General features: G+C 47.0%; 1 protein-coding gene across 4 annotated transcripts in view; it reads left to right on the top strand.

The window, feature by feature from the left end:
- Positions 1–14,086: 14,086 nt before the first annotated feature.
- The window catches only part of agpat5 (1-acylglycerol-3-phosphate O-acyltransferase 5 (lysophosphatidic acid acyltransferase, epsilon)), a 128,399-nt gene continuing 115,878 nt past the window's right edge, over positions 14,087–26,607 (top strand). The window contains exon 1 of one of the 4 annotated variants that reach the window (XM_085996452.1): positions 14,087–14,487. In XM_085996452.1, the coding sequence (XP_085852578.1) occupies positions 14,269–14,487 (219 nt within the window). In that variant the 5' untranslated portion in view covers positions 14,087–14,268. The other 3 variants (XM_085996454.1, XM_085996451.1, XM_085996453.1) reach the window with 3 other exon arrangements.

The raw sequence follows: 26,607 nt of genomic DNA, 5'->3' as shown, positions 1-26,607 counted from the left end.
TTGTGAGCTGTGATACACCAGATGACAACACTACTCTATGTCCCGAAGGTCCCACCAAGGTGTGAGTGTCTGCGCTGGTGCTGGGTGCGCTGAATTCTGCTGACGCTACATCCTCAGAGGTTGCAGATTCCTCTGAGGAGTCTGGAAGCTCAGGCTCTTCCTCCTGGACAGTGGGGACGGGGGGGCTCTCAATGGTCCTGTGGGGGAGTGAAGGAAAGAGTTAGAGATGTGAGGTCAAGGTTACATGCACATTGCATATTGCAGATGATCATAGGTCCATCTGTTATAGCTTCAGAATCATTATCAGCGACTCATGCAATGTTAGTGAGAGAGATGGAAAACTATTCTGTCACCAGCTTGCTGTGATGCACCCGTCTGTCCATCCCCCACTTGCGCCTCATCCTCCAGTCCTACGATCTCCAGGACAGCCTCCTCCCAGGGGGTGAGGTGGGCTACTGATGGTGGCCCTCCTCCTGTCCTCGCTTGTTCTCTTTTATTGTGAGCTCTCTTTTCCTGCACTGCAACCACGTTCTTCGTGTGAGCCCCAAGGAGTTGACTTGACCTGCCACCTGTAGCCACACAGCCTTTTATTGAATCCGTTGATTCTTAAAGTATGATGTTTTCCAATAACTAGACGGAGGCTGTAAATTAACAATCAACAGGTGTCTACTGGAGGAGGGTAGTCTAAAGACTAACAGTACAGAGGCATGCTCAAGGCTTATATACAGGTGTGGTCACTGCCGGTACTACAGTATACAGGAGCAGTAAAAGTAGTTCTCTCTTAAAGGTACATACACTACACCTTTGGTCTGACTGGGAGGCCTCTTCCTCCCTGAAGAAGGGAACAGGACCTCCCTGTGGCCCCTAGCACCATCCAGTAATGCCTGGAGTGAAGCCTCGTCAAATTTGGGGGCAGATCTGGCCCTCCCGCTGACCGTTGCTCCTGCAGGCTCCTGTGCCATCTTAATGGTGAAGTTTGGGAGCCTGCAGAGGAAGCAAGGCTTGCTGTGGACCTTAGAAGCAGCAGCAATGATGACGTCATATTCTGCGACTTTCTGACTGGAAATACTCAATTGCCAAGGCTTCCCACATGTTGGAAATCAATTGGCCAATTGAGTTAATATTGCATCAGTCTCACAGACCCGTTTACAATCGTGTCGGAATCACTAAATTTGGGGAACCCGCCAATTCCCCACACCTGAGATAAAATCAACCCCATTGTCTGCCTTAAGCTGTGGGCATTTTGCCCTTTCAGAAGGGAAAAATTAGGGAACATATGGTGAAAGATAGACTACTCAATGTGCTCGCTAAACTCCTGGTCCGGCAACGCCTCAATTTTAAAACTCTCATCCTTGTTTTCCAATCCCTCCTATCTCTGTAATATCCTCCAGCCCTACAACCCTCTGAGATATCTGCGCTCTGCTAATTCTGGCCTCTTGCGCATCCCCGATTTTAATCGCTCCACTATTGCCGGATGTGCTTTCAGCTGCCTTGGCCCTAAGCTCTGGAATTCCCTCCCTAAACCGCTCCACCTCTCTACATCTCTCTCCTCCTTTAAGATGCTCCTTAAAACCTATCTCTTTGACCAAGCTTTTGGCCATCTGCCCGAATATCTCCCTACGTGGTTCGGTGTCACATTTTGTTTCATCACGCGCCTGTGATGCGCCTTGGGACGTTTTACTACGTTACAGGCGCTATATAAATACAGCTTGTTGTTGTTGTACTCAAACTAGCAGTTGTGCTTGCCTGGATCCTGAAACCCAGACCCAAAAGATTACTTCTCCTTCTCCTCTTCTTTGCAATGCTGATAAGAAGGCACACGACTAAAATTTTGATTTGCAGATATTGTTGGGATAGTAAAAAGGGAGCTTAACTGTACTTTTAATCAGTGCTAGACTTGATTTGGACTCTTACTTTAATGCATACACATTAGAATAGAAACATAGGAAGTTTCAGGAACGAGACAAGACCATTTGGCTTAAAAAACCCATCTCTCTTTGTTTGATCCCAACCCCCTGCTCGGTCTTTATCCTTCAAGCCCCTCTATCTCAAGAAAGCTAGTCAGTTGTCACTTGAAACTAATTTATTCTATTTGCTTCAAATGGCATTCCCTGGTAATTTGTTCCATATGCCTACTACCCTGTGTGCGAAACAGTTTTGCCTGAATTCCCTAGTTACTCTTAATTTCCTAATTTGAAAATTACATCCAAATTTTTGGAATATTTTATCAGTGTGAAACATTCTGCTTCATTATCCAAAATGTTTTCATTATCATTTAGATATTTAACACATAGGAATTCCAGGTGTGGCCATGGTGTTTATTCAGTGGGCAGGAGCCTTTCATTGTTTTGTGCCGTCTAGGATTCCTTAATTTATTGCTTACAGGAAAAGGGTTTTCTGTACAAAGTACTATTCTCCATCATTTTCTGGTTGCAAACATCTGTGCACCATAGGCTTCGAGTTGATTAACCTCAGCAGTTGTTATCACAGGCTAAATCCAGAAGTGCAGAATCTTGGTGCACTGCTTGTCACTGAGCTCATTTACCCTCCACCTGCCTTCCCAGGGGATTGGTCACAAAGACCGCTTTCTTTATCTTTGTAACATTGCCTGCCTCCTCCCCTACATGTCACCTGCTTTTATTACCCGCATGCAACAAGACCGGGACAACATTCAGGCTTGGGCTGCAAAGTGGCAAGTATCATTCATGCCACACAAGTGCCAGGCAATAACTATCTTCAACAAGAAAGAGTCTAACCACCGCCCCTTGACATTCAATAGCATTACCATCGCCGAATCCCCCAGCATCAACATCCTGGGGGTCACCGCACTGTGGGAGTACCTTCACCACATGGACTGCAGCAGTTCAAGAAGGCAGCTCACCATCACCTTCTCAAGGGCAAGTCCTGGACCAGAAACATAACTGGACCAGCCACATAAATACTGTGGCAACAAGAGCAGGTCAAAGGCTAGGTATTCTGCAGCAAGTGTCTCACCTCCTGACTCCCCAAAGCCTTTCCACGATTCACAAGGCACAAGTAAGGAGTGTGATGGAATACTCTCCACTTGCCTGGATGAGTGCAGCTCCAACAACACTCAAGAAGCTCGACACCATCCAAAACAAAGCAGCCCGCTTGATTGGCACCCCATCCATCACCTTAAACATTCACTCCCTCCACCATCGGCGTACCGTGGCTGCAGTGTGTACCATCTACAAGATGCTCTGCAGAAACTCACCAAGGCTTCTTCAGCAGCACCTCCCAAACCTGTGAACTCTACCACCTAGAAGGACAAGGGCAGCAGGCATATGGGAACACCACCATCTCCAAGTTCCCTTCCAAGTCACACACCATCCTGACTTGGAAATATATCGCCGTTCCTTCATCATCACTGGGTGAAAATCCTGGAACTCCCTCCCCAGCAGCACTGTGGGAGTACCTTCACCACATGGACTGCAGCGGTTCAAGAAGGTGGCTCACCACCACCTTCTCAAGGGCAATTAGAGATGGGCAATAAATGGTGGCGTTGCCAGTGATGCCCACATACCATGAACAAATTAAAAATAAGGCTTGATTGCTCCATTGCTGTCCTTGCTAGCATTCTCACCTCCACCCTCCACAAACTACAACTTATCCAAAACACTGTTGCCATCTTCTCAGGGCCCACACTCCATTTACCCCTGTCCTCACCAAGTTCCACCAGCTCTCCATGCCTCAGCGCCGGTAAGATCTGCATTCTCGCCTTCAAATCCATCAATGGTCTCTCCCCACCCACCCTTGCAGCTCCTCCAGCACTTTGCCTCTCAGACACTGGCTGGCTCCTTGTTCCCTGCTGCCTCCACTCCACCATCAGTGTCTCCTCCTTTAGCCACTCTGGAATCCTTTCCCCAAGCACCTCTGCTTATTCACCTCCCGCCCTGCCATCCAAGGTCATCTTGTTTTAGACACTGAACCCTTCTTTTACCCTTTCCCCTCCTGATCAGTGGCTATTTTTTCCAAGAAATCATGGAATATCATTTATAAATCAGGCAATTAAGCGTAATTAGGAGACGCGTGTGGAGGCGGGTTGACAGCGGGTTTGCTACCCGCTGTCAATCTTTGCTATTTTGACAGCGGACCCGTCTCCAAACCCGCCCTCTGAGCACCGGCAAAATCCAGCCCAATTATTTCATTTGGGTCCCCCGCCGCTGCAGGTCGGGTCGGCTCCATGATGACAGGTGCTCCTGTGGGAAAGGTGCGTGGGAGCGAGATGACAGCGCGTTCTCGACCTGCTGCCAAAAATAACAACTTTGCCACCCGACCCGCCACCCATTTCGGCCGCTACCACCCCGGAAAATTCAGTCCATTGTCTTTGGTTCCCGCAACTAACTCCCTCTCCTGGCAACTGTCTGGAAGTTGAGCCAGAACGTTCGCAACCTTGGTGTTGTGTTTGATCCCAAGATGATCTTCCAACCACAGATCCGCTCCATTACCAAGACTGTCTACTTCTATCTCTGACCCTGCCTCTAGACCTGACTATTCCAATGCTCTCCTGGCCAGCCTCACATCTTCCACTCTACATAAACTTGTGCTCATCTAAAACTCTGCTGCCCGTATCTTAACTCTCACCAAGTCCCATTCGCCCACCACCCCTGTGCTTGCTGACCTACACTGGCTCCTGGCCTGGCAACACCTCAATTTTAAAATCCTGATCCTTGTTTTCAAATCCCTCCATAGCCTCACCCCTCCCTCGCTCTGTAACCTTCTCCAGCCCTACAAGCCTTCAAGATCTCTGCACTCCTCCAACTCTGGCATCACCCCACCATTGCCAGCTGTGCTTTCGGCAGCTGTGCTTTCAGCTGCCTAGGCCCTAAGCTTTGGAATTCTCTCCTAAACCTCTCTGCCTCTCGACCTCTCTCTCCTCCTTTAAGATGCTCCTTAAAACCTACCTCTTTGACCAAGCTTTTGGTCATCTGCCCTGATATCTCCTTCTGTGGCTTGGTGTCAAATTTTGATTGATAACACTATTGTGAAGCACCGTGGGATGTTTTGCTACGTTAAAGGTGCTATATAAATGCAAGTTGTTGTTGTTGTGGTAATTAGGGATTTCATGTAAAACAATTCCACGCAAAAGATAATAAACATATGGAACAAATTACCAGGGAGTACCATTGAAAAGAAATTCAGGAGACATCTAGTTGTGTTTCAGGAGAAAAGTAATAGGGAATATCGGGGGAAGGTGGAATTAAGAGTAATGCATTGATTGATTTTAATATGAGCTAACCAGAGAGGTAGGCGAAGAAAGAGATATCTTATACCCTCAAAAGTGAGGCACGAAAATGTCATGTGCTGAACCCAGAGTTACTACAAGTCTCATTGTGAGCAGGATAGTCACCGGTTCTGCTTTGAGATCAAACTCACAAGAAGAAAGGAACAGACAGTTCAGACTTATCTACTTCACACACAGGATGATGACGGTCTGGAACCGACCACACAGGGAGACAGTGGAGATGGACAGTGTCAACTAATTCAAGCAGAAACGGGACAGTCTTTTGCCGAAAAAGTGACTCAGGAAGATAAGAAATAAAGTGTAGTCTGTTATTTTTTGAACTTTTGGGACTGGCCAGATGGACCACAATGGCCTTTTCCAGTACTGTATATTGCTATTTTCAGCTCATTTATAATTTTTTTTGTTTTGATGTCTCTTCTGCACCTTCTGTTATCTGATTTTTCAGTTCTATATTCCATGGCATTGCAGAAAATTATTGGAATTATTTGAAGTGTGAAAGCAGACTCTCTTGCATTGAGTATCTACATATTTTCACAAGAGAGCTGACACTGTCATCATTTCCTCATAGCACAAGAGAGCTCCAGGTGGGCAGAGGAAACGCTTCAAGGACACCCTCAAAGCCTCCTTGGAAAAAGTGCAACATCCCCACCGACACCTGGGAATCCCTGGCCCAAGACCGCACAAAGTGGAGGAGAAGCATCCGGGAAGGCGCTGAACCCAGAGAGTGGTGAACCTGTGGAATTCTCTACCACAGAAGGCAGTTGAGGCCAATTCATTAAATATATTCAAGAAAGAGTTAGATCTATTTCTTAATGCTAAAGGGATCAAGGGATATGGGGAGAAAGCAGGGACAGGGTTCTGAATTTGGATGATCAGCCGTGATCTCATTAAATGGCGGAGCAGGCTCGAGGGGCCGAATGGCCTACTCCTGCTCCTATCTTCTATGTTTCTATGAACTCCTCGTGTCTCTTCACCGGGAGCAAGCGGAAGCCAAGCGCAAACAATGGAAGGAGCGCACGTCAAACCAAGCACCCCACCCACCCGCCCCTTCAATCACCGTCCGTCTCACCTGTGACAGAGACTGTAGGTCCCGCATTGGACTCATCAGTCACCTGAGAACTCATTTTTAGTGTGGAAGCAAGTCATCCTCGGTTCCAAGGGAGTGCCCAAGAAGAAGAAGAAGCATAGCTGCAGAGTTCATCTCGATGAGTCAGTCATACGCATTGTGGCTGAGCATGGTACTTTGGAAGTCTGTTCCGGCTAAAGTCCTACCACCATGCAATCTAATAGATGGATAATATGTTCTCTCTCCCCTCTCCCCCTCCCCACCCCCCCAACCCCAATCCAATTAACACACACACAGATGCGCACACAAGTTCTTGAAATCCTGTTCAAATTTTGCAAAGCTGTCAAGGTAAAGGAATATGAAAGATAAAGAAGGAAAAGTGCTAATAGAAAGAGGGATAAAAATGTTATTAGTCCCAAGTGGAAAAACTAAAATAACAGTTGCTAGCACCTTACCTTGTTACAGACGGGTAAACCTGACCGGTAGTGGGGAAAGTGCTAGAGTCCATTATAAAAGATGTAATAGCAGAGCACTTGGAAAACAGTGACAGGATCGGACAAAGTCAACATGGATTTACAAAAGGTAAATCGTGCTTGACTAATCTACTGGAATTTTTTAAGGGTGTAACTGGTAAAATAGATAAGGGAGAACCGGTGGATGTGGTGATTTGGACTTTCAAAAGGCTTTCGATAAGGTCCCGCATAAGAGATTAGCGTGCAAAGTTAAAGCACATGGGATTGGGGGTAAAGTACTGTCTTGGATAGAGAACTGGTTGGCAGACAGAAAGCAAAGAGTTGGAATAAACAGGTCTTTTTCTGAGTGGCAGGCAGTGACTAGTGGGGTACCGCATGGATCGGTCCTTGGACCCCAGCTATTCACAATATATATTAATGATCTAGACGAGGGAACTAGATGTAATATCTCCAAGTTTGCAGACGACACAAAGCTGGGTGGGCGTGTGTGCTGTGAGGAGGAAGCTGAGAAACTCCAGGATGATTTGGACAGGTTGGGTGATTGGGCAGAAGCATGGCAGATGCAATATAATGTGGATAAATGCGAGGTTATCCACTTTGGTGTCAAAAACAGGAAGGCAGATTATTATCTGAATGGCAATAGATTGGGAGAAGGGGAAGTGCAACGAGACCTGGGTGTCCTTGTGCACCAGTCGCTGAAGGTAAGCATGCAGGTGCAGCAGGCGGTTAAGAAGGCAAATGGTATGTAGGCCTTCGTAGCGAGAGGGTTTGAAGTACAGGAACAAGGATGTCTTGCTGCAGTTGTACAGGGCCTTGGTGAGACCACATTTTGAGTATTGTGTGCAGTTTTGGTCGCCTTATCTGAGGAAGGATGTTCTTGCCATGGAGGGAGTTCAGCGAAGATTCACCAGGCTGATACCTGGGATGGCAGGAATGACGTATGAGGAGAGATTGGGTCGATTGGGCTTATACTCGCTGGAGTTTAGAAGAATGAGAGGGGATCTCATTGAAACTTATAACATTCTGACAGGACTGGACAGACTAGATGCAGGAAGGATGTTCCCGATGGTCGGGGAGTCCAGAACCAGGGGTCACAGTCTAAGGATAAGGGGTAAGCCATTTAGGACAGAAATGAGGAAGAATTCTTCACCCAGAGAGTGGTGAACCTGTGGAATTCTCTACCACAGAAGGCAGTAGAGGCCAATTCATTAAATATATTCCTAGAAGGAAAGGGAATTAAGGGTTACGGGGAGCGGGCAGGAATTTGGACATGAGTCTAGGTTCGGATCGGTCATGGCCCTGTGGGTAGCGGAGCGGGCCCAGGGGCCGTGTAGCCTGATCCTGCTCCTATTTCGTGTGTCTAATTCTGTTAGATTCAGGAGATGGTTCTGTGATAGTGGATTGGCGGTTAGGATCAGATCAGCCATGATCTTATTGAATGGCGGAGCAGGCTCGAGGGGCCGATTGGCCTACTCCTGCTCCTATTTCTTATGTTCTTATGTTCTTATATTCAAGAAGGAGTTGGATATATTTCTTAAGGCTAAAGGGATCAAGGGATATGGGGAGAAAGCAGGGACAGGGTACTGAATTTGGATGATCAGCCATGATCTCATTGAATGGCGGAGCAGGCTCGAGGGGCCGAATGGCCTACTCCTGCTCCTATCTTCTATGTTTCTATGTTTCTATGTTTATATGGTGCATAAAGACATTATTCTCAAAGCTGAAATTCCAGAGTGATAAACTTGGCAAGCAACACATCCCGCTCATCATATCAGAGTCCTGTGGCACTGAACAAACAAACACAGGGAGTATCCTCTTGTTGCATCCATCCCAATATGAAGACCAAGATTCAAAAATAAAAATAACACTGTTAACTTTTAATTTTCATCTTGGTATCTGTCAGGTCCTAATAGAAACCCCACAAATAGTGTATTATATCCGTTAAAATATTCCAGAATGACAAGTCATCTATCAACGACAAGAAAATGTTAGTAGTGAGATCTATGATCTAAAGTTTAAATATATAAGGGAACTGATTTTATTTTTGGCATCAAAACACTTAGGGGAAGAAATTCGGTATCGCCCCGTTTAGGGTGCAATTATCGGCCGGGTGCAAAGTTTAGCGCCTGGCGCTAATTATCGCCTCCGACTGCAAACTTGTCTTCTATCGCCCCTGGAGATGATTGGAGCGCTAAATCAGGTGCTACACACCTCTCTTACGGCGCTAACGCCGAGGAGTGAGGCGCTACCGTAGAGTGCTGGCGAAGCTCATGTGATGTCAGTCAGCAATGGAACACAGACTCACTGGCGCTGGCCGGTTCTTAAAGGGGAGGGTTGATCTTGCTCTCCATCCACACCCTGCTCATTGCAGCCTTGAATCTTGGCCTGGAGAGACCTGTACATCAAATCTGCTGGAAAGAACAATGGCGAGGCCCAGGGAAAGAGCTCAGAGTGCAGCCCCCATAGTCTCTTCTAAATCGATGCAAGGAAGATCAAATCAAAATGAACCTGCAAAGTGCTGCTCAGTACCCTAAACTCCTTCACACAGCGTTGAATCTCTCCAGAAGTCTCTCTCTCTCTCTCTCTCAGAATGCGTGGTGCAAAAATGTCACCGACAAAAAAAGGCAGGAAGCGGTCACCTTTAAATAGCACTCCCCCAGTCCCTTCCTGACTGCAAAACGTTCCCCTCAACCTGTCGTTGCTAGCGGCAGGCGGAAAGGCAGGGGGCGCCACTCAATATCTGTTCCGTGGCACTACCGGGGCGTTGCACACTCAACTGACGTCACGATCTGCGGGCATAGGAGATTGTGGCGGTAGTGTTTAGTGCTGCCGTAAAATGTCTGGTCAATTTCGCGAGCGGCGCAAACATTGCCACGCCCGGGCGCTAGTTGCTTTGCGCCCCATTAGCGCCCTCTTAGGGCGTTAATGGGAAGCGCAAAGCAACCGAATTTTCCCCCCTTACATTTTAAACAAAAATGAATGGGTGTGGCATGACCAAAGGTGTCAACGTCAACAGTCCCCTTTCCCCTCTCAACCCCACTTCGTTCTGTGTCCACCCCTGGAAAAAACTCTCTCCCAAGCCACTTACAACTGCACTTTAAATTCCCAACTGTCCAGCCTTTGGACCACCATTCACCATGATTTTTCTGCAGCTACCGATTTGCTCAATCACACCCTTGTCTCCACCTTTGATGCCCTAGTCTCCATTAAAAACATTACTCTCTCTCATGCTGGTCGTCCCCCTGGTACAGCCCTCATCTCCGCACCCTTAAGTCCAAGGGACTCAGACTTGAACATTGATGGCGGACAACTGGTTTAGCCATTCATCACCAGATCTGGCTGGACCACATAAAGCACTATCGGGTCCTGCTCTCCTCTGCCAAAATTGTTCACTATTCCAGGATCATACTGGAATGCAAAGATAACCCCCGGCTTCACTACAGAACGTCTTCTTAAAGCCTTCTCCTATGCCTCCTCCACCCTCATCTCCAACAAGTAAAAGGAGCTCATGGACTTCTTTGTCACTAAGAATGAGACCATCCGTTCAGCTGCCTCTGCCACTTCCCTTCCTTCCCCGAGCCAACCGGGCCAAACTCCCTCTAAGGTTTCCCCCTGCCCTAGCCCTGAACTCACATCTTTCTCTAGTTTCTCTCCTATCTCCCCTCATGCCCTCTCCGAATTCAGCTTGCCCATGAGACCCACCTCCTACTCCCTGGACCCTATTCCGACCAAACTGCTGACCACCCAACTTCCCTTCCTGGCCCCATGTTAGCTGACATTGTTAACGGTTCTCTCTCCTCAGGTACTGTCCCCTTCCACACCATCCTCCACCAATGCCTCTCCCCTGTCATCCAGCTGGGTGGGACTGCAGTCGTCTGGTTCCATTCTTATCTATCCAGTCGTAGCCAGAGACTCAGCTGCTCCCGCACTGAGGCTGAACCAGACTGCTTGGAACCTTGGTGTTGTATTTAACCTTGAGATGAGCGTCCGACCACGTATCTGCGCCATCACCAAGACCATCTACTTCCACCTCCGTAACATCGCTCGACTCCGCCCCTGCCTCAGCTCATCTGCTGCTGAAACCCTCATCCATGCCTTTGTTACCTCTAGACGTGACTATTCCAGCGCACTCCTGGCCGGCCTCCCATCTTCTACCCTCCATAAACTAGAGCTCATCTAAAACTCTGCTGCCCGCGTCTTAACTCAGACCAATTCCCGTTCACCCATCACCCCTGTGCTCGCTGACCTACATTGGCTCCCTCAAAGCCTCAATTTTAACATTCTCATCCTTGTTTTCAGATCCCTCCTTGGCCTCACCCTGCCCTATCTTTGTAACCTCTTCCAGCCCTACAACCCTCCGAGATCTTTGGGTTCCTCCAATTCTGGTCTCTTGCGAATCCCATATTTTAATTGCTCCACCGTTGGTGGCTGTGCTTTCAGCTGCCTAGGCCCTAAGCTCTGGAATTCCCTCCCTAAACCTCTTTGCCTCTCTACCTCTCTCTTCTCCTTTAAGATGCTCCTTAAAATCTACCTCTCGTCTGTCCTAATATCTCCTTATGTGTCTCGGTGTCAAATTTTGTTTGATAACGCTCCTGTGAAGCGCCTTGGGATGCTTTATGACTTTAAAGGTGCTATATAAATGTAAGTTGTTGTTGTTGAATATTAGAAGTGGCACACATTGCAAACTCATTTAAAGATTTGGAACTGTGTTAATTTCCTTTTAAAAGATTCTCCTTTTTAGCCATTTTCCCTCATGATGTTAGAGTGTGGTTCAATACACACGGGTCATTCACCAATACCACACCAAGTGGCCATTATTTGCATGTGAGCCTCAACAGCAAGGGTCAGCAGGCTATTTGAACATGGAGGGCCTCACAAATGAGCCTTATCCTACTTCATCTGATGTCCACACGCATACTTCCAACAGGAGCCACTGAATAGAGTCATGAGCTATGGGTTATTTCCCCTCTCTAACCCAAAAGTATTGAGGCTAATTGTCACCATCCTACTGCCACCTCAGTTAAGATCAGCTAACTCAACGTTGATTAGGAGTTGTACCTGGACCTTCCTGATCCTTATGGCTCAGCCTTTCGCTGGATAAACTAACTGAGCTGATGGGCAAAGCTGCAACATTTATTTTTCAAGAGTTAAGTAGATCACATTTTTAATATAGGTCACACACCATCCTGACTTGGAAATAAGTTGCTGTTTCTTCATTGTCACTCGGTCAAAATCCTGGAACTCCTTGCCTAATAGGCAATTAGGGATGGGCAATACATGCTGGCCTTGCCAGCGATGCCCACATCCCATAAACGAATTTTTAAAAACTGTGGGAGTACCTTCACCACACGGACTGCAGCGATTGAAGAAGGTTGGCTCACCACCACCTTCTCTAGGGCAATTAGGGATAGGCAAAAGTGCCTACGTACCATGATTGAACAAGAAAAACAAAAAATGTGTAACTCAATAAGTTCAGATTTGAGCTATCAAGTGCTAGGAGTACTAACAGTAACGAAGAAAATGGCATAGAGACTTAAAAGCATTAGAAGTGTCTATTTCTTTAACAATGTCAATGGTAAATCCCAAACAATAAGTAATTGGCAGTGCCTCCTGCAGTGAGTGGGACAGCTGGTCAGATGTTGTTCTGACTCTGGCTCCTGGGGCAGCAGCTGGCTCCTGGGGAGGCTGGCCAGATGTTGCCCTGTCTCTGGATCCTAGGACAGCTGGCCAGATGTTGGACTGACTGGCTCCTGGGGCAGCTGGCCAGATGTTCGGCTGACTATGGCCTCTGGGGAAGCTGGCCAGATGTGGCACTGACTCTGGCTCCTGGGGGCAGATGTTGGCCTGACTCTGGATCCTGGGGGCAGAGGTTGGCCTGATTCTGGCTCCTGGGGGCAGATATTGGCCTGACTCTGGCTCCTGGGGGCAGATGTTGGCCTGACTCTGGCTCCTGGGGGCAGAGGTTAGCCTGACTCTGGATCCTGTGGGCAGATGTTACCCTGACTCTGGCTCATGGGGCCAGATGTTGCCCTGACTCTGGATCCTGGGGGCAGATGTTGCCCTGACTCTGGCTCCTGGGGCAGATGTTGCCCTGACTCTGGCCCCTGGGGCCAGATGTTGCCCTGACTCTGGCTCCTGGGGGCAGATGTTACCCTGACTCTGAATCCTGGGGCAGATGTTGCCCTGACTCTGGCCCCGGGGCCAGATGTTGCCCTGATTCTGGTTCCTGGGGCCAGATGTTGCCCTGACCCTGGCTCCTGGGGCCAGATGTTGCCCTGACTCTGGCTTCTGGTGGCAGATGTTGCCCTGACCCTGGCTCCTGGGGCCAGATGTTGTACTGACTCTGGCTCTTGGGGCCAGATGTTGCCCTGACTCTGGATCCTGGGGCAGATGTTGCCCTGACTCTGGATCTTGGGGGCAGATGTTGCCCTGACTCTGGCTCCTGGGGCCAGATGTTGCCCTGACCCTGGCTCCTGGGGCCAGATGTTGTACTGACTCTGGCTCTTGGGGCCAGATGTTACCCTGACTCTGGATCCTGGGGCAGATGTTGCCCTGACTCTGGATCTTGGGGGCAGATGTTGCCCTGACTCTGGATCCTGGGGGCAGATGTTGCCCTGACTCTGGATCCTGGGGGCAGATGTTGCCCTGGCTCTGAATCCTGGGGCAGATGTTGCCCTGACTCTGGCCCCGGGGCCAGATGTTGCCCTGACTCTGGTTCCTGGGGCCAGATGTTGCCCTGACCCTGGCTCCTGGGGCCAGATGTTGCCCTGACTCTGGCTCCTGGTGGCAGATGTTGCCCTGACCCTGGCTCCTGGGGCCAGATGTTGTACTGACTCTGGCTCTTGGGGCCAGATGTTGCCCTGACTCTGGCTCCTGGGGCCAGATGTTGTACTGACTCTGGCTCCTGGGGCCAGATGTTGCCCTGACTCCTGGGGCCAGATGTTGCCCTGACTCTGGCTCCTGGTGGCAGATGTTGCCCAGACCCTGGCTCCTGGGGCCAGATGTTGTCCTGACTCTGGCTCCTGGGGCCAGATGTTGCCCTGACTCTGGATCCTGGGGCCAGCTGGCCAGATGTTGGCCTGACTCTGGCTCCTGGGGGCAGATGTTACCCTGACTCTGGATCCTGGGGCAGATGTTACCCTGACTCTGGATCCTGGGGCCAGCTGTTGCCCTGACTCTGGATCCTGGGGCCAGATGTTACCCTGACTCCTCCTCCTCACACACACACACTGGACAAACTTTGGCCCCGCCCCCCGGTTGCTATGGGGAGGCGGCGGATTGGCCAATGAGCGGGTGCGATGCTGGGAGGTGGCGGCGGCGGTGGGGAGGCGGTGAGTCTGACTCCGGCACCGACACCGACACCCAGAGAGCGGCCCCGGCCGTGCCCCCAGCCTCCTGCGGAGTGAAGCCCGCCGCGCCGGCCTCCTCTCTCCCCCCTCCCCTTCCCCTCTCACCCCGGCAACATGCTGCTCTCGCTGGTCGTGCACACCCACTCGCTCCGCTACTGGCTGCCGGCCGCCGTGATGATGGGCACGGCCCCGGTTTACCTCCTCACCTGGGCGGCCTGGCGCCTACTCTCCATGCTGCTGCCCGCCCGCCTCTACCACATCATGGACGACCGGCTCTACACCATCTACCAGAGTGTCATCCTCTTCTTCTTCGAGAGCTACACCGGGGTGGAGGTGAGATTGATCATAAAAGACTGAGGCAGACAGACAGATCGAAAGGGGAGTGGGATAACCCCCAGCATCAGCGCAGCTGTTCACACTCGCTGCTTACAGGCTTCCTGACTGCTTTAATAATGAAAATGTGTGGCTTTGTTCTTACACAGCCAACTAGTGAAGATGATGTGATTGTTATAGTAAGTCTGCAGTTCTGTCTGACATTGGTTTACAAAGCCATAATGTAATCCAGTAGTTTATCATCTAAACTGCCTTTCTTCTTCTCGCCTCCCCAATAGTTTTTTCCTGAAGGTGCAGAATTTTGCTGGGTTATAGTTCCACAGCAACCTTTGAAATCTTCCCTGCGTGAGTGTCGGGGGGGGTGGATTGGTGTGGTTTGTAGCCAAGCTGAATGCTGGCCCCCTGTGACATCCACCTATGCTCACTGCATAGCTGTCAGACACGAGAAGTCCTGCCTGAGTTCAACCCCCAGCTGAAATCAACTGACTTATCACAGCAAACCTAGCACCTTTTTTGAGCCTATGAGTCAGTGTCACACCATGTGGTGTGTTTACCCATTGAGTAACTGACGGAATCTCAAATGTAGCTTTCATCTTGAATGATGAGATCAGAATCCAGTTTTGAAATCATTCCCATCTTAGTACAAATAACGTAAAATGTTTGCATGGGACTTTGTTGACTGATCATGCATATTTTTGGTAGCATGGAAAAAAAGATACGTATATGGTCTGCTGAATATCAGCTATGTTGTACCATAGCAGATACCCTGCTTTGTCACTTAACTGCATAATATGCAACACTGCTCCATTGCTCTGAAGTAAAAATCCAACAGAAAAGTAACTTTTTTGAGGGGTAGTGTTGATATTTTCACTGCAGTCATCATATTCATTGAACCTGGGGTGGCAAAGCATTAAATGCCCTAAGTATTGAGTTCCCTGATGTAACCCACTTGTGACTTCACATGTGAGTTATGCAGTTGAATCATTTGTTGTGTATTTATTGTATTAAACATCTCATTGTCACATATCCTGTACTTGCAGTACCCTGATGTGTGATCAGAATAAGATGGTGTGTGTACCAAGGAAAAGTTGTCCCACGTGGGTTGTGTTATTACAGAATCACTGAGTGTATTTTTGTATATCTCACCACTGAATTTGATATATAATCTGTCCATTTGCAGCAGGAATTTATAATCTTAAGAGTGGGCTATGGGTGTTTTAAAACGAGTGGACTTTTGAACACTTCAGGACACACTTTTTTCTGTAACATTGAGGAAGTTTTGTTCACATTTCTACTAAGACATTCTATATATTTGCACAGGAGTCTAACAGTCATTTTAACCTTTAGACTGCTAGCGGCTGACGATACCACGCTCTACCTCAACGCCACCTCCCTCGATCCCTCCACGGCCTCTGATTTGTCACGCTGCGTGTTCGACATCTAACATTGGATGAGCAGAAATTTCCTTCCATTTAAGTATTGGGGAGACCGAAGCCTTTGCCTTTGGTCCCTGCCACAAACTCTGTTCCCTCGGCACTGACTCTATCCTCTTCACTGGCCACTGTCTGAGGCTGAACCAGACTGTTCGCAACCTCGGCATCTTATTTGACCCTGAGCTGCACTTCCAACCCCATATCCTCTCCACTACCAAGACTGCCCACTTTCGCATCTGTAATAACGCCCGTCTCCGCCACTGCCTCGGCCCATTTGCTGCTGAAACCCTCATCCATGCTTTCTTTACCTCCAGACTCGACAATTCCCATGCTTTCCTGGTCGGCCTCCCACCCTCCGAAAACTTCAGCTCATCCAAAACCCTGTTGCCCGTGCCCTAACTTGCACCAAGTCTCATTCACCCAGCACCTCTGTGCTCACTCCTTCAATTCTGGCCTCTTGTTCATCCTCGATCTCTATCGCCCCACAATTGGCAGCCGTGCCTTCAGCTGCATAGGACCTAAGCTCTGGAATTCCCTCCCTAAGCCCCTCTCCTTTTAAGGCATGCCTTGAAACCTACCCCTTTGACCAAGCTTTTGGTCACCTGTCCTAATATCTCTCTCTTGTTCAGTGACAAATAACGGGCCTGTGACGTGCCTTGGGACGTTGTACTATGTTAGAGGCGATATATAAATACAAGCTGTTGCTGCTTACTCAAATTGCAGGAAATACACGTTAGGGTCTGTTGCATAAAATATCTCTTAAAAAGACATTATTCCTAAGAGATTTCCTAACACTTATCTGCTTAGGTGTCTTTTTCTATTCAGTTTGGTCAAGTTGACACCTCATCTGGTATAAAGCTGTCGGGAATAAGGGGCAAATCAGACTCTGGTAGTGAGCAACCATGTAAGACATAATGTACCGTGTTTCAGGAGAGTTGGTGTTGTGCTGGGTATTCGTGCAGAAGAAGCACTTTTCTTGTTTTTGATTTTTTTCCCCAAGAGAATAGTGAAGTTTGTAATTACTGTAAATCCACCTTTTGTATTTACCTGTTTCGTGTCTAAGTCTGACTGGCATTTTGTTGCCTAATATAATTTTACAGTTTCTATTTTTCCACTTTCTGAAGTTGAGCAGGTCATGTGGCAGAGTATAGTGACGAGGCTTTTCCATTGAACCACTGGGCTCATTATACTTACCTAGCAATTGAGCACATAAAAGCACACTCCAGGTCATTGAAAGCATGGGCTTACGGGAACGGTCTGTGGTGGTGAGTGAGAAAAATACCGAGTTTTAAATACCCCAAAACGTATAACTTTCAATTGCTTAAGACATTGTGAACAGAAATAATTTATGGCATGCACAATACTGCATTGTTGTCCCTCAGAGACTTTTGTCTTTTATTCCTACTTTTTTGTTGCCATTGATTTCTTCCCTCCTCGTCTGCTGCAGGTATTGATTCCTTGCTGGAGTGTGTTTCCATAGGTAACCATCATCCTCTGGGACCTCACCCACGTGTCCATTCTTCATGTCTGAACCTAGTCAGTGAATTTCAGCAGGCTACTCGAGCTCAGGTAGCATCACAGACGCACCGTACCTCTTTTTTCTGAATGACTACACGTGCACTTCTAGCAGATGTCGCTGGATAGCAGTCAGGAGACATAAAACTGGTTATTTTTCCTCTTCTCTACCGTCTCCATCCTTGCATCCAACAAGACTTGCGAGGAGCTCATGAACAACTTTGTTACTAAGATTAAGACCAGCAGTTCAGCTGCCTTTGCTGCATCCCCTCCTTGCCCACCAAGAAGCTGCCTTTGGCCTCTTCCTCATCTACATGCTACTCCTTGGCGGCATTATCCAAAGACATACGGTTAGCTTCCACATATATGATTGACACCCAGTTCTACCTCTCCACCACCTCTCTCGACCCGACACTATATCTTTGATCTGTGCTGTTAGACTGTTGGTCTGACATCCAGTCTTGGATAAGCCACAGTTTCCACTAATTAAATGTTAGGAAGAACAAGGCCATCGCCTTTGGCCCCCGCCACAAACTCTAAACTCTTGTCACTGATTCCACCCTCCTCAGCGCCCACTGTCTCCCAACTTCGGCCATCCCATCTGACTCCAAGCTGAGCTTCTGACTCCATATCCTCTCCATCACAAGAGCACCTACTTCAACCTCCGAAACATTCCTGCCTCAGCCCATCTGCTGCTGAACCCCTCCGAAGCTCTGCCTTGTCACCCTCCGACTCAACCATTCCAAAGCTCACCTGGCCAGCCTTCTACCCACCATAAACATCACTTCATCTAAAACTCTGATGGCTGTGTTCCATCACGCACAAAGTCCTGCCCCCCCCCCCCCCCCCATAACCCCGGTCCTCACTGACTGACATTGCCTCCTGGTCCCCCACACCTCCAATTTAAAATTTTAATTCTTAAATTCCTTTATGGCTTCACCCTTCCATATCTGTAACCTCCTCCAGCCTTACAAACTTGTCCCCCTCTGACTCTGGCATCTTGTGCATCTCACTCTCTTCATCCCACTTCAGCTGTCTAGGCCCTATGCTGAGGAAGGAAAATAGTGATTTTCTTTCTTTTTGATACCTACTCTCTAAACCTTTTTCCTTGTGGTCCCTCTGGGACATCTCAGATGCTGCACATGCTTGGTCTTGTATCAGCTTCAGTGAGCTGTGGTGAAGCAGCTGATCTACACTGCCTAGAAGGACAAGGGGAGCAGGTGCATGGGAACACCATCACCTCCAAGTTCCCCATCCAAGTCACACACCATCCAGACTTGGATGTATATTGCCGTTCCTTCATCGTCACTGAGTCATAATATTAGAACTCCCTACGTAACAGCATTGTGAGAGCACCACCCCCGCCCCCCCCCCCCCATGGACTGCAACGGTTCAAGATAAAGGCCCACCCCACCTTCTCTAGGGGAACCGGGATGGACAGTAAATGTCTGCCTTGCCAGCGACGTCCATATCCTGAGAATGAATAATAAGAAAATTCAATACCTTCCATCAGCAAAGGGGTCTTTTTGGCAACTCAAGAAATAATAGAGCCTGGATCCCATCATTTGGTATTGCGTGTTGCTTTGCCAATGTGCAGTGTCATGGCACTGCACTCAGTTTCTTCTGGCCTGAGTTGGATAAGCATTGCCATAATGTGGGTTCATTTAATATTTGTGACTTCTAATTGTTAACCATGATTTCTGTGGTGGTGATCAATTGAAACTGGGTTTTTTGCTCTGCATATTATGGCTAATAAATATCACCCAATCATTTACCATTGTAGCTTGTGAACTTGGGGGTGGGGGGGTTGAGCAGTGTAACCTAGCCCTAGCAGGTAGTGCTTTGACTCTGTAGAAGTGATCCCCTACTTCACAAAGCGTTATCTAGGCCCAAATAAGTCTTGCGCCGTTGTGTGAACTGTTACGTGAAGTCCATAATGATAAATTCACTTTGACGCTGCCTCTCGTCATTGTTGCGCCTCCTCTTCAGATATTCTTACTTCTCATCCAGTGTTGCCTTGGCATTTGTACTACAAATTGTACTTGCAATATTTCTCTCTTCTTCCAAATAACTATAAATGAAGAAATGTTGACTCAATACAGGTTGATCCAAATATTGTCCACCTGTAAATGCAGTCTAGATGTATTGACCTACATCCCAATGAAGTGCATTGATTTGGATACTTATGGCTCTTTTACTTTATCATGGGGTCAAGGGCAAGTGATACCAAAATATTGGCGTCTACTGCTCTCCAGCATTTATACTGTCTGCTTCATTTAGGACTTTTTCTTATCCCAGTGACACTTTTTTTTTGTTGCTGTATATTACTTATGGAGTTGCCATAATTATTGCATTGATTCTGTGCAGAGAACATGTGGTGTCAGTGTGAGCCAGAAACAACAACCTAATGCTGACCTGGATCATTGTGTGTTCAGGGCAGAAGTTGGCCTGGGAACATCATAGCGTGATGCAAGGCTGGGAATTTAATGCTGATGCATGGAATCCTCTCTGCGCATTTAGCACGTCACATGAGAAAGAAGTTGATCTGATGGCACAATCTACCTACAAAACATAGAAACATAGAAGATAGGAGCAGGAGTAGGCCATTCGGCCCCTCGAGCCTGCTCTGCCATTCAATGCGATCATGGCTGATCATCCAAATTCAGTACCCGGTCCCTGCTTTCTCCCCATATCCCTTGATCCCTTTTGCCTTAAGAAATATATCCAACTCCTTCTTGAATATATTTAATGTATTGGCCTCTACTGCCTTCTGTGGTAGAGAATTCCACAGGTTCACCACTCTCTGGGTGAAGAAATTCCTCCTAATTTCTGTCCTAAATGGCCTACCCCTTATCCTCAGACTGTGACCCCTGGTTCTGGATTCCCCCCGCCATCGGGAACATCCTTCCTGCATCTAGTCTGTCCAGTCCTGTCAGAATTTTAAAAGTTTCAATGAGATCCCCTCTCATTCTTCTGAACTCCAGCGAGTACAAGCCCAATCGACCCAATCTCTCCTCATACGTCATTCCTGCCATCCCAGGTATCAGTCTGGTGAATCTTCGCTGAATTCCTTCCATGGCAAGAACATCCTTCCTCAGATAAGGTGACCAAAACTGCACACAATACTCAAGGTGCGGTCTCACCAAGGCCCTGTACAACTGCAGCAAGACATCCTTGTTCCTGTACTCAAACCCTCTCGCTACGAAGGCCAACATACCATTTGCCTTCTTAACCGCCTGCTGCACCTGCATGCTTGCCTTCAGTGACTGGTGCACCCAGGTCTCTTTGCACTTCCCCTTCTCCCAATCTATTGCCATTTAGATAATAATCTGTCATTCAAATAATTTACCTCCAAGTCCATTGGGGCTCAGCAGACATGACTAACGTAGCAAGTAAATGTGGAATGAAATCCACGCCTGATCATTTATTCGTTCTACACATTGTAACTCCATAGTACTAAATGACTATGTCCCCCCCACATGCCTTTTAACATGGGCACATGATTTCTGTCAGTAACATCTGCAGCAATTTTGTGACTTTTTCTCTAATTTAAAAATACAACAGTTTAAAAGTTCAGATCTGCTGCCATCAGGAATGGTATTTAGTGAGAGAATGGCAGTCACATAAGTAAAAGTGCCTTTGGAAAGCATGTAGCAATAAATAACTTTTCAGATAAACAAGATTTAACGTAACAGTATTTCCATTACTTTTTTTTCCACCTATTTTCCGTACACTTTTTCCCCCCCCCCCCCCCCTTTCTCCCAAAGGGCCCATTCGGTTGAAAATTCACCTTGTGGGGAATTGGGGAGGTAAAATCCTCCCCAATATCTAGTACTGCCATGTCTGTAAAATGGTGCATTAGTTGCTAGTTCCATTAAACTGAGCATAAGTCGTTAGCATTTTTTCTTCAAGTGCAATATTTCAGTGTGCTGCAATAAAATGGTACCTGGTACCAAGTGTATCTGGTATTTAGGGGTGTGTAACTGCTGGAAATATTTTGTACTGTAGTTATTGTGGACTTTGGATTTTGGAGAACCGGATTCTTCTGGAGCTGAATGCATCAATGAGTAAGAGAAATTTAGGTGTGTTTAGCCTAAGTGCAGATAACCAGCAATTTTTTATAAAGCCTGGCTTAATATAAAAAGGAGGCACCAGCTAATTCGGGTAGCTGGGATTACCGTCCCATTGGGTGATTTTTGTTTCCTCTTTCTAGAGGTAAAAGTGAATAGCTGCTGCCAACACCATTTACCATCTTGTCCTCCTGACTTTTGATATTGCTGGTCTGTAAAACCTCCCCAAACATCAGGGAAGGGCTGCAGCCAGAATGGTAAAGACTTGAAATGTGACTTTGTAGCTAATGCGAATTTATTCAGGGGCATGATTAACACTGGGAATAACGACAGAAAACGCTGGAAAAACTCAGCAGGCCAGGACAGCATCCGTGGAGAGAGAAACAGAATTAACACTGGGAGTTGGACCTAAGAATACCACGGGGAAAGACCTTTTCAGTGGTGGTCGTCTTGATATTTGTGGGAAAGTGATTTAGCCGCCAGTCTAGGGTGCTGAAAGCTGAGGAGGCTAAGTGAAGAAATGTGCACATGCACGTGTTTCAAAAGTGGTGGGCTCATTTGTGAGGTGAATGAGTGGCATTTTTAGTTCAAATTTAGACTCCGTACATGCTGGAGGTTTTTTTCCCTCATAAATGAGGATGAGGTTTTTGTCAACATATTAAGTTGGGTGAATTGACGATTATCATTTTAAATCTTGTTGTTTTGTCACCTCTCATTGCGAGGTGCGGTTATCCTAAACCAATTCTCCCGTGGTATCACTGGCACTGTTTAAAGGATAAAATGAGGAATTACTTAAAATCTAATGTCCTAGAAAAAGAATAAAAATCTCCTAGCTGGTTGAAGATGCTTTTATTGGCAGTTCCAACCCCTATGGAAACCTACCATTTTGGGACTCCACCTTATGCAATTAAGTAGCTCCACAGAGAATTCTCAAGATCAGCATCTGGAGTGGGTTGGATGCAAATGAAAAATATTTCGGCTAAAATGAAATGGGTGCTGTCTGTGCAGCAGTGCTCGCTCAGCCAGTGTGACTTTTCATTGCTTGGAACCCCTCCCTATTTGTAACCAGGCGGTCCCAGCTGCTGCTGCCCGAGAGTCATTTATTTCAAGCTGCTGCCTGACGCGCCTGTGAATTGTCCGAGGTGGGAAGGAGCGCAGCACCTGTTTAGTAATATTGAAAATCAATTCATTTCAACTGGGTGTAACTCCAGCCCCTATCTATATAATAAAGTACTTCAAACTGATAACACACTATTCATCTCCTATAAACAAATATTGAGAAAAAATGAGGCTTGATCTGCATATATAAAGAAGCCGTGGTGTGGAGATGCCGGTGTTGGACTGGGGTGGACAAATGTAAGAAGTCACACAACACCAGGTTATAGTCCAACAGCTTTATTTGAAATCACAAGCTTTCGGAGCGCTGCTCCTTCGTCAGGTGAAGTGAAGAGATGCATATAGACACAGCATATATAGTCAGAGAATACTGCCAGATGATTACAGGTAATCTTTCTAACTGCCCTTTCTCACACCTCGGCAGAGAGATAATCACAGCAATCAAAGGTGTGAATGGTGTCCAAACAGATCAGTCAGGAAAACATTACATCAAAGAACAATGAGGTGGGGTCACAAGGGGTCAAATGTTGCAGATGCTGGGGTCTGTATGGAAAAACAAAAAACAGACAAAAACATTATTTTTGCTGGCAATCACAGCAGGTCCGGCCGCATCTGCGTAGAGAGAACAAGCCAACGACGACTCGAGTCTGGATGACCCTACGTCTGCCGAGGTGTGAGAAAGGGCAGTTAGAAAGATTACCTGTAATCATCTGGCAGTATTCTCTGACTATATATGCTGTGCCTATATGCATCTCTCCACTTCACCTGATGAAGGAGCAGCGCTCCGAAAGCTTGTGATTTCAAATAAAGCTGTTGGACTATAACCTGGTGTTGTGTGACTTCTTACATATATAAAGGACTGCACTGTCGTCCTGCAGCTGTTCTGCTTGTCTGCTCAAAAGGGCAGGTTAACATCAGGACACGGTGGGAAGGCAATAGGATCACAATGAGTTAGTCCCAGCCCTTATTTTAACTGACTTCCTACACACACACGCACACACACTGAATTTGTTGATCAGCTGTTGCAAGACCTTGATCCAGCCTTGTGGAACAATTGACCAATTCTGACGACTTGTGCCAGGTTTTGAATCAAGTGCACCAGACTTTATGCTGTGGTGATGCCCCAGCATAACAAAGTGAGAAGAGAACATCTAGTGTGCTTTCATTTGTGTATGTGTGTAGGAACTGCTTAAATTAGTTTCATCTCTCTCCTCTAGCACCAGCTCCCCACTCCCTGTTCCTGTTGAATCAGCAGTTCATCTAATATTTTTTGAATTCTTTGGCAGAGTCTCCATTTACTTTGTTTTTTTTTTGGAACATATTCCAGTTTTTTTCTAAGCATTACACCAAAATGGGCAAGTGTGGTCCCCTTGGTGCTTAATACAGTTAGCTTTAACTTCCTTCTGAAATTGATCTGTGGACCACTTATCCTAATCTGTTTGTCTTGCTGTTTTGCTTTACTACGATATGACATTGCCAATATTTCGTAACTTGGTACACTCAATTCATTGTGTTGCAATCTGATGCACTCTTTATTGTGTAATTATATTTAACTATTTGTAGCATTGATATTTGCCTTCAACTTTCTATTTTACTAAGTGACCTGGTTTCTGGGTGACATCGCTCTTGGAGCTACTGTGCCATTGGACAAAGATATTTGTGTGAAGTTTACGGTTTCCAGAGAATATAGATAGCTAAAGTACTGCATTTTTACTCTGTCGGTGCGGAATAAAATGGAAAATGTTGCTAATCCTGATGAAGACTGGCTTTTTTTCCCCAAAAGCTCCGGTATATTCCTTTCTGCAGCAAATTCCGATTACTGTGTTTCGTTTGAATTTCTTTGCGTTTGTAGAAAAATATGAAGTTGATTTCATGTGCATAATCTCATCAAATACATTTATCATGTTGAAAAAAGGGGAGAGGGATAAACCCAGCAATTGCAGGCCAGTCATCCTAATGTCGGTGGTGTGGAAACTTTGAGACAATAATTTGGGACAAAATTAATTGACACTTGGGAAAAGTTAATAAATAAAAGCCAGCATGGATTTGTTAAACATATTGGCCCAGAATTTCGGGTCGGAGGCTTCCCACGGGTGCAAGCCCCTGATCGTCACTTAGCTAGCACGCCGGCTGTTGTGTTGTGTTGTGGGCCCGCGTGGGATTCCGATCCCGGGCCTCCTCCAGCTGCCGGCGCGCAGTGCTTGCGTATCCCAGGGATGCAGTTAGTTCGAAGCGTCCCCTGGGATCACGTGGGCCATGGAGAGCCAATCGTAGCAGGGAATCTCTATTCATAGATTTGACAGGAAGAGCTGTCAAATCTATGAATAGAGATCGGCCCCAAAACCGAACTGAAACTTCAAATAAACTTTTTTTTAAAATCACATTTTTAAAATAACTATAAATTACATAAAATAACTACTTTAAACAGTAATTTAAATTTTTGAAAAAATTAATTACAGTTTTTAACGTGGCTAAAAATGAACTTGCCTTTCTTTAAAGTATTTAAAAATAATAAACCTGTGGAAAAAAATGTTTTAATTTTACTTAATTCACCACTTACCTTGTTAAAAGCAGGCCTTGCGACTGCTTATTAAACGCGCAGCTGCTGGAGACTTACCCTCCCGGAGAAACCTGTATTTAAAAAAAAAAAACCCAGAAGTTCCAGGCATACGCGCTGCCTCTCTGGTGCACGCGTTTGACCTGTGAACCCCTTCCTTCAAGGGAATGGAAGTTCCGGTTTCCAGCGCATGCACGAAACCGGCACTTTCATTGGCCCTACGCGTGAGTGCACAGCGCGTACTCATCCATGGGGACCCGAATTTCTGGCCCAGTTAATAAATAAAAGCCAGCATGGATTTGTTAAACACATTGTGTTTGACTAACTTGATTGAGTTCTTTGATGAAGTAAAGGAGAGGTTGATCAGTTGGTCACACCGCAGGTAAAGGCTGCACAGACAGGAAGGGAATGGGTGACCGCCAGGCAGAGTAGTTGGCGCAGGCAGGTAGTGCAGGGGTCCTCTGTGGCCATCCCCCTCTCAAACCGATCTACCAATTTGGATATTGTTCAGGGAGATGGCTTATCGGGGGAAGGCAGCAGCAGCCAACTTCCTGGCACCGTGGGTGGTTCTGCTGCACAGGACGGGAGGAAAAAGAGACGGAGAGCTATAGTGATAGGGGATTCTATTGTAAGGGGAATAGATAGGCGTTTCTGCGGCCGCAAACGAGACTCCAGGATGGTATGTTGCCTCTCTGGTGCAAGGGTCAAGGATGTCTCAGAGCAGCTGAAGGGCATTCTGGAGGGGGAGTGTGAACAACCAGTTGTTGGTGCATATAGGTACCAACGATATAGGTAAAAAGCGGGATGAGGTCCTAAAAGCTGAATATAGGGAGTTAGGAGGTAAATTTAAAAAATAGGACCTCAAAGGAAGTAATTTCAGGATTGCTACCAGTGCCACGTGCTAGTCAGAGTAGAAATAGTAGGATATTTCAGATGAATACGTGGCTAGAGGAATGGTGTAAGGGGGAGGGATTCAAATTCCTGGGACATTGGAACCGGTTCTGGGGGAGGTGGGACCAGTACAAATTGGACGATTTGCACCTGGGCAGGACCGGGACCGATATCCTAGGGGGAGTGTTTGCTAGTGCTGTTGGGGAGGGTTTAAACTAAAATGGCAGGGGGTTGGGAACCTGTGCAGGGAGACCGAGGAAAGGGAAGAAGGATAGAAACAAAAGACAGGAAGGAGAAAAGCAAAAGTGGCAGTCAGAGAAATCAAGAGTGTAAATCAAACATGGCCACAGTAAATAATAATTCTAAAAGGACTAAGAGTGTTAAAAAAACAAGCCTGAAGGCTTTGTATCTTAATGCGAGGAGCATTCGTAATAAGGTGGATGTATTAGCTGCGCAAATAGATGTAAACGGATATGATATAATTGGGATTACGGAGACATGGCTCCAGGGTGACCAAGGCTGGGAATTCAACATCCAG

Source organism: Somniosus microcephalus, chromosome 9 (assembly GCF_052327205.1).
Source record: "Somniosus microcephalus isolate GS21.2 chromosome 9, FLI_Smic_1.0, whole genome shotgun sequence".
NCBI classification, from domain to species: Eukaryota; Metazoa; Chordata; class Chondrichthyes; order Squaliformes; family Somniosidae; genus Somniosus; species Somniosus microcephalus.
The sequence above is the reverse complement of the archived record's forward strand: the minus strand, read 5'-3'. Positions and strand labels throughout refer to the sequence as shown.